The sequence below is a fragment of the Lithobates pipiens genome, unplaced genomic scaffold (assembly GCF_037356315.1).
Source record: "Lithobates pipiens isolate NorthernLeopardFrog02 unplaced genomic scaffold, aLitPip1_a1.2 Scaffold_13, whole genome shotgun sequence".
Taxonomy (NCBI): Eukaryota; Metazoa; Chordata; class Amphibia; order Anura; family Ranidae; genus Lithobates; species Lithobates pipiens.
In genome coordinates this window covers 132048899-132060669 of record NW_027507718.1, presented here as the reverse complement: position 1 = coordinate 132060669, position 11771 = coordinate 132048899, and the positions used below count along the sequence as shown (strand labels likewise).

The 11771-nt window shown below is 45.8% G+C and overlaps 1 protein-coding gene across 1 annotated transcript; it reads right to left on the bottom strand.

The window, feature by feature from the left end:
• Positions 1-254: 254 nt before the first annotated feature.
• On the bottom strand, positions 255-1803 carry LOC143976036 (uncharacterized). The gene is made up of 3 exons (XM_077478537.1): positions 1411-1803; positions 987-1123; positions 255-894 (listed from the first exon to the last, which is right to left on the bottom strand). The coding sequence occupies exons 1-3, from the start codon at positions 1763-1765 to the stop codon at positions 844-846; spliced, it is 543 nt and encodes a 180-aa protein (XP_077334663.1). The 5' UTR covers positions 1766-1803; the 3' UTR covers positions 255-843.
• Between the last annotated feature and the right edge of the window lie 9968 nt (positions 1804-11771).

The following is an 11771-nucleotide window of genomic DNA, read 5'->3' as shown; positions in this document are numbered from 1 at the left end:
GCATGATTGTGAAAATTAACACATCACTGTGGGTGTTATTTACTAAAGGCACATTCACTATGCACTACAAGTGCACTGCAAAAGTACACCTGAAACTGCACTTGGAGTGCAAAGTGGAGTTGTCTTTAGTAAATAACACCCATTGTCACAGAAAACAACAACTTTACTACAAATACTGCTTTTCCGCATTGAAAAAGGAAGCCACACATTGTTGATAATTTAACTTTTTAATCAAAGCACATTCACATGTGCGTTTAAAAAAGTGTTTTACAACAAAACAAGAAATTGGGTGTATCAAAAACATTATTTCAGGTAATTTTTTTGTAACTTGGTGTTTTTGTGTAAACAGGCATGTATCAAAGCGTAACATACAGAACACAGGAACTTACAAAGTTCAACTTTGAAAAGTGAAGACAATATCAGACATGAGTATGTACAAACTGGGCTGATATTGCTATCATCACATGGGGTGTCACCCCTGGAAAAGCCAAATTTGGAAGATGCACACAGTGTGTGAACATGTGCTATCTCCCATCATGGGGGATCAATGTACATGTTTTGGGGCTGCAACCCCTTCATCTCAGCCACTTTCCACAAAACACGTACATTGATCCCCCATGATGGGAGATAGCGCATGTTGACACACTCTGTGCATCTTCCAAATTCGGATTGTTATAAAAGACAAAAGTTGTTATTTAAAAGCAAAAAAATAAAACACAAGCTAGTTTGTGGTGTTTCACACTCTCCCCAAAACATCAATGATGTTCTTCATTTTATTTTTAACATCATTGATGTTTTGCTGTATATTTTCTAAATCCCGATTGCACCCCATTATCTCCCCAATCAGGATCTGGGCACTTTCACTGGTAAAATGTGATTCTTCTTCCACATCACCTACAAAACAAAGCAAAAAAACACGCCATATATTATAAATATGACGACATACATTGATGAGCTTACCGGAAGCTGTGTTCTCCGACACTCACCTGTTGTAGGACAATTTGTCCAACTTCAATGATCTCTCCTTCCTCCTCCTGCTCCTCTGCTTCTAGTTTTGGAATTTTGCCTTCTTTGGGAGGGGTGGGGTCCCTGGTGTCCCCAGACTTCCCGAGTCTTCTCTCCCCTATGAGAATGTAAAAAAGGAATAATTAGCACACAGAGGGCAGAAATAGGAATATGAAACATTGTTTGTTAGTGTTGTACAATTGTGTTTTTTGTCCGACTTCAACGGTGAGAACATTATTGTGGACACTTTTAAGCTGGAATACTTACCTGCAGAACGATGTTTCTTACGAACGAATGAAACCATGAACTTGAAAGTGGCCATTTTAAACTGCACAACATGAAATCAAAGCACATGGAGCAGTATGCAAGCAAGAATAATCATATGAACACACGACAACTACTTACTTTTTTGAAGAACACGCTTGATTCTTCTGTACTGATCGTGCTCCCTCAGTTTCAGGTCTGACCAGCGTTTTCTCAGTTGATCCTTGGATCGGCGTACCCCAAAATTCTTCTGAAGACTCTTCACAACTTTAGTCATGATCTTGGCCTTTCTGATATTTGGGTTTGGGTAAGGTCCATACTTCCCATCATAGTCGGTCCTGTTCAATATGTCCACCATCTCCAACATCTCTACAAAAGACATATTTGAGGCCTTAAATCTTCTCTTCCTGGATTGGGACGTTTCAGGCTTCGGGCTTTCCTCACCCTCCTCCTCGTTAGTGGAACTCTGATTGCACATCTGCGTTCTCTCCGCCATGTGCTCTCCCCACTGCGCCGAAAGCGAAGGGGCGATGAATAGTCTAGAAAGAAATAGAATAGAATAGAACTAGAAAGTATATAAAGCGCAACACGCGTGTGTTGTCCGTACGATCTGTGAACAGAATGAGGAGCTGACGCGACGATCGTGCAAACGAAGGTAAAATTTTGAACTTTGTACATCACTAGACTAGACTGTTTCTATCTAGGCCAATGTTGGGACAAGATTAGGAGGGTTTATCATGGCATTATTAGTATTTTAGGGTTTGTCTTGTGTTGTGTCTTGCAGACAAGATGGATCCCTTCCAAAACCCCAATTTTATGGGGCTATTCCTTGAAGTGTACAGGGAGCTGCCCTGCCTGTGGCAGATCAATAACCCTTTTATCACGACTGAAGAAAGAGGAACGCAGCGCTGGAGAAACTTCTTTCTTTGGTGCGGATCATGGTCCCCATGGCAGACATGGCCTATGTGAACAGGAAAATTGGTGCCATGAAGATTACATATCTCAGGGAGAGAAAGAAGCACCTGGAGTCCCTGAGATCAGGAGATCCAGATGCCATTTATTACCCCAGAATGGTTTACTTCGAGAGGCTGCATTTTCTGGTAGACCAGGGGGAACCCAGGCCACCACTCTCCAGTCTTCCTTCAAGGCTTGCTTCACCCCCAGCTGAGGCTTCCAACGTCCAACCTGAGCCTTCCAGGCAACAACATGTGGTGGGGCCCAGCTTGAGACAGGTATTGCGTTGTTGAACATATTTCTTGTTGTACATTTAATGATGTTAACTAGATGTGATTATTGATCAGTAAGTTGTGATTTAACAAAGTGGTTTACATATCAATAGACAGTAGTGACCAAAAATGATTGGGACAAGAATGAAAAATGCTGGGCTCAGAATGATAGTCTGTTCTATTTGGTAACATTCAATTTGCAACAGTCATGAGCTAAAAATGGTGTGATTGATGAGCAAAAAACTAAAACTATGTCCCATTTTCATACACAGGAAGACCTCAGCCGGGGGGAGGTTGTGGCAAGTGGCAGCCAGGAGGTCGACCAACGCCCTCCTTCTCCTCCTCCTGCCACAACTACAGGAGCCCAGCCACAGCCTCGAAGGATGCCTGGCAGGAAGTGCCTAAAGAAGACGAGAGAGTGATGGTCTGGGTTCAGTCTGGTCTGACAGAAGATGCAGCCTCTTGAAGAACCACATCCTGGGGACATAGATGGCATCTGCTTTTCCTGATCTCTAGGACTTGTGGACCAGACTTCTCTCCCTGAGATATGTACTCCTCAGGCCACCAATTTTTCTTTTTCTAATTAGTTCATGTCTGCCCTGGGGGCCAAAGGCTTCTCCAAATTGACAAGTTTATCCAGCGCTGCCTTCCTCTTTTTAGTTGTTTGAGACCTAAATAAAGTTTTTTTTGGTTTGAAGAAATACTTGTGTATGTGTTTTACTTCAAAAAGGCCAGTTTAGTTGTGAGCAGGCAGGTACATTTCAAAAATACTAAGTGAAATGAATAGCAAGGGGTACCAACACTAAACAACCTCCTGTAGATTAAAAAAGAAAATATAAAAAAGATAATAATGTTGTTGTGGTAAGTTTACACACAAAACACACCCCAAAAAATGGAAAGATGAGCAAACTGTCAAAAAAGGAGATGTTTATGAAAACAAACAAACACAAAATTCACCCAAAAAACAATAAACAAAAAATAAAATTGTGTAGATGTGACGATTTCAAAAATTGTATTGCTGAAATGAGTAAAAAAGAGTCAGGAAATACGTTCTGGAGAAGTGTGTGTGACTATGAGCATCAAAAGAAGTTCATTCTTGCAGCATTGTAAAGAACAAGAGGATGCGCTTCATGAAAGAATTTTTAACATTGCAGCATGACGAATGTGCTATATCGATTATGAGCAGTAGTTTTACCTGAGTGATCGCTTCCATGTCGGAATTTGATTGTGAGCATGCGTGGCACCTTGTCCGTCGGAGTAGGTTACACATGATCGGAGTATATCCGATCGGAGCATTTTGTCGGAAAATTTTACCGGCAAGTTGGAAAAGTTGGTCCGTCAGATACTCCGATGGAAACAGTCCGATGCAGACCACACACAGTCGGAATATCCGACAAAACGCTCCGATCGGAAAACATTCCGTCGGAATCTGCGACCGTGTGTACAAGTGCTAAGAGCTGTGAAAAATAGGATTTTTATATACAGCTTACCTGTAAAATCCTTTTCTTGAAAGTACATCACGGGACACAGGAGCTTCATTACATAGTGGGTTATATAGGCACCTCTGGTGATTGGACACTGGTTAACCCCAATTAAGGAGAATTCCTCCCCTGTATAACCCCTCCCATATGGGAGGCACCTCAGTTTTGTAGCAAAGCAATAAGAAACCACGTAAAACCCAAGAGGGGCGGGAGCCCTGTGTCCCGTGATGTACTCTCAAGAAAATGATTTTACAGGTAAGCTGTATATAAAAATCCTATTTTCTTGATCATACATCACGGGACACAGGAGCTTCATTACATAGTAGGATGTCCCAAAGCAATGCTCAGATTGAGGTGAGGGAGACACAGATCATAATTATAGACCGCCAGGGACTGGAGGACCCAAACTGCAGCCTGCAGTACACTGCGCCCGAAGGCGATATCCTCTTGCCCTCTGACATCCACCTGATAGAATCTGGTGAATGTGTGGACTGATGACCAAGTTGCAGCCTTACAGATCTGAGCCAGGGAGGCCTGGTGATGCACTGCCCAAGAAGCACTTACAGCCCTAGTAGAGTGCGCTTTCACTGGAAAAGGAGGGATTTTCCCTTTAACACTATAGGCCTGAGAAATAATCTGTCTAATACACCTTGAGAGAGTGGATTTTGACGCTGCCTGGCCCTTCCTAGGGCCTTCCGGCAAAATAAACAAGCAATCAGTTTTCCTTATCCGAGCAGTTGCTTGAAGATATATATACTGATTGCCCTAACCCCATCCAAAGTGTGCAAAGATTCTTCTTCTGCGGACTGTGGGTCCGGAAAAAAGGATGGTAGGATTACGTCTTAATTCAAATGGAATCCCGAAACCACCTTAGGTAGAAAGGACCTGTTGGGACGCATGACCACCCGGTCCTTATGAATAATTAGATACGGTTCCTTGCTGGAAAGAGCTGCTAGTTCTGATACTCTTCTAGCCATGGATATGGCTACCAAGAAACCAATTTTTTAGTCAGGAGAACTAATGAAGCCAGATGCAAAGGTTCAAATGGTTGCCCCTGAAAAGCCGAGAGTACCGGAGGTTTGACTGGCGGTCTTATCCGCATGGCCTCCTGGATGAAAGCCCGCACCAGGGAATGCGATGCAAGTGGCTTCTGAAAAAACACTGACAAGGCCAAAATCTGCACCTTGATAGTGCTTATGTCCAAATTCATTTCTAGGCCTGACTGGAGAAAGGCCAAGATCCTGCTAATGACATACTTTCTAGGATGCCATTTCCTGAGTTCACACCAGGAAACCTATGTCCTCCAGATTTTGTAGTAAATAAGCCTGGAGGCCGGCTTTCTGGCATTGACCAGAGTAGAAAGGACTGGCCCTGAAAGGCCACGGTCTCTCAGAATGTGGGTCTCAGCAGCCAAACCGTCAAATTTAGACTGTGTAAAGCAGGATGGTAAATTGGACCCTGTGAGAGCAGATCTGGCCGGAGAGGGAGGATCCATGGCCTGCCTACTGCCATCTTCATGCTCTCTGCGTACCACGGTCGCCTGGGCCAAGCCGGGGCCACTAAAAGGACCAATTTTGTCTCCCTCTGGACTCTTCCCAGGAACCGAGACAGAAGCGGGCTCGGGGAAAGGCATAGATCAGATTGTACTGATCCCAGGGAACACAGGGAGCATCTGACCCCTGAGCAAGTGCATCTCTTGTCCTTGACACAAAATTGTTCAGTTTCCTGTTGAACCTGGTTGCAAATAGATCTACGTCTGGAGTACCCCACCTGTGACATATGTTCCGAAACACATCGGGGTGCAGAGCCTATTCTCCTGGGCACAACTGCTGGTGGCTCAGAAAATCCGCCTGCCAATTTTCCACTCCTGGAATGAAGACTGCAGAAAGACATGGAACATGCTTTTCTGCCCAGACAAGTATGCGATTCACCTCTTTTTGCGCAACCAGACTCCTGGTACCGCCCTGGTCCTGGTACCGCCCTGATTGATATAAGCCACTGCTGTGGCATTGTCGGACTGAACCCGAACAGGGAGACCTCGTAGTCTGTAAGACCACTTTATGAGAGCCATGTAAACTGCCCGGATCTCCAAGACATTTATGAGCAATAGCCTCTCGATCACAGACCATTTCCCCTGCGAGCACGTCTCCTCCAACACTGCTCCCCAGCCTGTTAGGCTGGCATCTGTCGTGATAATCTTCCATGGAAGAGGAAAAAAGTTTTGCCTTTCAGCAAATTCTTGGTTTGTAACCATCAGACGAGACTCTTGCGTGTCCCTGGGGATAGACGCATAGGAAGATCCAAGGATTGGGGCTTCCTGTTCCAAACCACAAGGATGCATCTTTGCAGGGGCCTTGAGTGGAACTGGGCAAATGGGACGGCCTCGAAGGAGGCGACCATTTTCCCTAACAGTCTCATGCATAATCGCATGGGGAATGATCTCCTGCCCAGAATTAGGCGCACCAGATCCCCAATGGCCAAGGCTTTTGGCCTTGGAAGAAACACCTTGCCCTGAGCGGTGTCGATGACCATACCCAGGTATTCCAACCTGGTGACAGGCTGTAGGGACGACTTTTCTAGGTTTATAATCCAACCTAGGTGTTCCAGTTGTTTTAGCGTTCTGGTAACACTGCGGTTGAGGAGCGCTACTGTAAATCATCTAGATAAGCCATGACGGCTATACCCTGAGCTCTTAGGTTTGCCAAGAGAGGGTCCAGAATCTTCGTGAAGACTCGAGGGCCTGTAGCAAGCCCGAATGGCAAGGCCACAAATTGAAAATGGCGCCGCTCTACCGCGAACCTTAGAAATTTTTGGTGTGCGGGAAAAATTGGCACATGGAGATATGCATCTTTGATGTCTATTGATGCCATAAACTCCCCCCCTTGCAGGGAGGAGACCACAGTGCGGATTGACTGCATTCGGAAGGACCAGATGCGTAAAAACCGGATCAGATCCTTCAGATCTAGGATAGGTCTGACACTTCCTTTTGGCTTCGGAACAGTGAAGAGATTCGAGTAAAACCCTGAACCCTGTTCTTTTGGGTCCACTTCTACTATCACCCCCTGGGATAGTAAGTGATCTAAGGCCAGAAATAGCGGTTTTTGCTTTACTGGATCCCTGGGGATCCTTGACCTTAGGAAACGAGAAGGTGGAATCTCCTGAAAACTCTAGCCTGTAGCCCAGAGATACCGAAGAGATCATCCACTTGTCCCGGATCTCTTCTCGCCAGGCCGAGCGGGGGCACCCCTTCACAAGGAAGCTTTTGGGCTCTGCTTGGCAGGCTTTCGCCCCCAAGTCTTTTTCTGCCCCTGGGCTCGGCCCTGAGCCTTTCCTGTAGAGGAAGGCTGAGAAGGCCGTCGCCACTGCTTAAAGCCTGATGCTCCGGGAGAGAGAGCGCGCCTAAATGAAGGACGCCATAGGGCCCTTCGCATGTGTCCCAACAGGAGAGACAAACGTGATGCTTGTTGGACAGAATCCAAAATCGCATGAATCATGAAACACAGAATATGAGGCATTTCTGCATAATTTTCTACTTCCTCACTGGGAAGGAGCCCAAGCATCTGCTTAACCTGTTCCTTGAGGAACTGACACAACCCCACGGCTGCGACTGTAGGTTGCACTACAGCGCTAGCCATGGAAAAGGAGGCTTTTAATAAGGTTTCCAGCTTTTTATCAGTTGGATCTTTAAATACCTGCACATTATCCAAGGGACAAGTCAGGTTTTTATTCACGCAAGAAACAGCCGCATCGACAGATGGGACCCCCCACTTCTTGGTGAAACTTTCCTCCAGAGGATAATGCATAGAAAACCTTTTAGGAGGAGCAAACAGTTTATCGGGATGTCCCCAATCCTCATACAACAATTCTTCCATTAAGGGATGATTCTGACTCACAGGGAAGAAACAGAGGACGTAGCGACTTCAGCAGCAGGCATTCTGAATGTGGTACGCACCAATTCAGTATACTACTGCACCTGCTTTCTGAGTGCCTGGGAGGAGGGGACTCTCTCCTTTTCCTCTGCATCATCCGACTGCTCATGATCCCTGTCCCAAGATAGGGATCTCTCCTCATTGTCAGAAGAATCATCTGAGAGAGGAATTTCAGCAGAGGGAGGGGATCTACCCCTTTTCCTGCTATCTTTCAGGGAAGCAGAAATAAAATTCATTATTCTCCCTTCAAAACCCTCAAATGTAGCCCTAAGGGAGTCCTCAGTGACATAAACCGGGGCTGGGACATTAGGAGAGGCTGCAAAACCTGACAGGGGCACTGACTCGTCTTGAGAGGCTGGCTCCAGTCTTGCAGGGGGGGATGGTAACTTACAGGCACTTTTAGAACCCCTGGACCTAGGCGGTGATTTACCAGTGCTCTTGTTACCTCCCCCTGAGACCCTCTTACGAGGAGACATAGTCCTAAGCTACAAAGCAGAGGTACTAGTACAAAGTGCAATCACTGCTGTGCTTAAAGTCTCACAATAAATATATATGCTTAAATTGCACAACCTGATGCTGAGTAGGTGTCTAAGGTTTGCCTGGATCCAACCCCCTGCAATGCTTACTGCCCACAGCTCCTGTGTCTCACACTTACAGCCCCCTGACGCTCTGGGCTTTTTTAAAACTGCCGCCTGGCACCTGCGCAGTACAGTGCCGTGCACACTGACGTGCACGGCTCACAACCACACTCCCCCCTCCTCCATTAGGCTGGGAATCCAGGGGGGAAGGAAGACTCCATCGGAGCTACGTGGGACCCCTGTATTACCTTTATTGTGGCAGGGACTGCAGTGGAGACGTGAGACAGCTGGAGAACCAGGCTTCACTGAGCGTGTGTACTGAAAGGCATGTAAGTATGCATCAGGCTGCTCTTACTCCCTCTAGTGGTGGAAACCAGGTAAGACATACAACTACTCAAATGAAGAAATCTATCATATAATTATATATATAGGATTAACTTCCCTTACCTGTCCCCGCCACAGGTATTGCTTGAAACAGACAAATTCCAGCCTTCACCCATCACGGAGGGTAGTGTTAGCCAACCTTCAGGTTTATCTGGGGCTCTTTCTCGGAAGAGCCTCCTACCTGGACCATGCAAAAGACTCTGCCAGAAACTTTCGTGCGCTCTGTGTAAACAGTACACCAAATCTGTTTTTCCCAGAGCCCAGTCTTCCAATGGAGAGGACTTACAGGCCAAACCTCGTTTCTTCGGCTGACGAGGCCCGGGTACCATACCATCTTGGGAGTCAAATATCTGCCCGAGATATGGATCCGGTTTGTTGTAGCCCTTAGGCCCCCGCAGGGACCTGCACAGAGCTAAAGTTTTACATGACCAACCACCATAGACACTGGCGAAAAAACTGAGGTGCCTCCCATATGGGAGGGGTTATATAGGGGAGGAATTCTCCTTAATTGGGGTCAACCAGTGTCCAATCACCAGAGGTGCCTATATAACCCACTATGTAATGAAGCTCCTGTGTCCCGTGATGTATGATCAAGAAATGTGGAATAGACTCCCTGCAGAGGTGGTTCTGGCCAGCTCAGTGGATTGCTTTAAGAAGGGCCTGGATTATTTCCTAAGTGTACATAATATAACTGGGTACTAACATTTATAGGTAAAGTTGATCCGGGGAAAATCCGATTGCCTCTCGGGGGATCAGGAAGGAATTTTTTCCCCCGCTTTAGCAAATTGGATCATGCGCTGCTGGGGTTTTTTGCCTTCCTCTGGATTTAACTGTGGGTATGGAATTGGGTATATGGGATTGTATGATATTATTATAATTTTTTTTTTTTTTTTTGTGGTTGAACTTGATGGACATGTGTCTTTTTTCAACCTGACTAACTATGTAACTATGTAACTTTGCCTTTTGGAGTATAAATGGCCATAACAGCCTTTAAATAACAAATAATAATAAATAACTCCCATCTCAAAATATATACAGGTATATATAAGCATAAACAACATAACCACACACATCGTAACATTTTAACCCAGATTATTGGTCTCTGACGGCGACCCACCTTTTTCCATATGTTTATCTCACCACACACTGCGGGACCATTTAAAATCAGTTAGCCTACAGCTGTGACCGCTCGTATACACCCACCTTCCCGCAGTGCTACCATTACCAAATTCCAGCCCCCTTGCTGGAAACCACTGGAGGGTCTGATCAGAGATGAGCCCCCCACCCCATTTTTCATCACATACGTTTACTGCCACCAACCAGTAACACCGCCACAGCTGTAGTCACGTCCCCGCTGTTATGACGAATCTGCCGCAATCTGAAAGAAAAGAAAGCCAACAACCCGCAATATCACAATGCACGCATGTCCACAGGAAAAACAGGGAGGGAGGGTGGGAAAAACTGCCTCCTCTTGCTAAAACTTTCTTCAACAACCCGTTCCTGACTCCTCCTACCCCTTTTATATCATCGCTCTCCCTCTCACCAAATGTTCCTCTCCCCCTCCTACTTCCTCTCCTCACACTGTCTCAGCCAGAGTTAACCCTTAACATGTTCCTCTCTGTCCACACTGTCATGCCCGGCTCTCTGCTACCATTCCTTATATTCTTTTCGCTCCGAGCCTCACTTTCATAGAAGGCCTGATTCAGCTAAGTACTGGGAGATTTTATCTTGTTTGTCCTTAGAAGGTCTCTGTAAAATTCTGTAAAGATCTCTGTAAAATTCACAGAATTGTTTCTCCACTGTATGAAGTAAGCCTCCCTTTCCAGAGTCTATAGACTGAATGTAGGAACGTGCCCTCGCTTCCTTGAGAGCTAGGGTCCCGGACAGTTCGGGTTTGGAATCATGCCTTCAGGTTTCAGACCACCTGCAACCCGGACACATTATTCAGACCAGACTATGGCTTCTCAGCAGGGTTGCTGGCTGCAGTTGTGTAAGCTGAGAGTGTCTATTCCACTCTTTCACACTGCCCAAAGCCAGAATTAACAACCCCCCCCCCCCCCCACACACACACACACACACACACAGACGGGAGAGGAGAGAGGGCTTGATCTGCTCCTCTTTCTCCCTCCCCTACTCCTCTGTATCTGTCCATACTTCAATCCCTGGCACTTTGCCTCAGAAAAGGGAAGTGGGGGCCAGAAATTTGAAGTCTAGCAGTCTCAGCTACATCTGGATGAGAGGTGCTAACTGCCAAGGCGTGAGTGAGCTCACCATGCATCCCAGCCTGTGACTGAAGTCTCCCCCTCTCTCTCTTGCCTCTAAATGAGTACACTAAGGTAAATCAGGGTTCTCAGAGCACCCCTTACATCAGAGTTCCCCTTTATGCCAGGGGCCACAGTGTCCCCTCTTACATCAGAGTCAGGATTCTCAGAGCATCTCTTATGGCAGAGTCCCCAGAGTTCTCCCTTACATCAGAGTCTCATGAGTCCCCCCCCCCCCTTACATTGTAGGGGAGCTCTGTGAGTTCAGATTTAAAAGAGGAACTCTGTGGACTATGATGTAAAGGGTGACCCTTGTGATTAATTTCATTTGATTAGAAATGTTATTTAATTGCAAAATATATGTATAGTTTATACTATAAAAAAAAGATTGCTGTGCGTCACTAAAGTGTTCGGGCTTGACTTAAATAAAAGGTGGCAACCCTACTGAGAGCTGTTGTTGGGAGCCTGCCTGTTTGTTTCCCCACACTAACATTTTTTGCCTTACTCTAGAGAGATTATTTTTTTAACTTTATTGAGAAGATGCTCGTTCGACTTGTAATGAAATATACTGTATGTACAGTAGCTGAGTTAGAGCAGACAGAGCCAGGGTTCTTTAATGTACTATTTTTCGTTTTTGAATCTG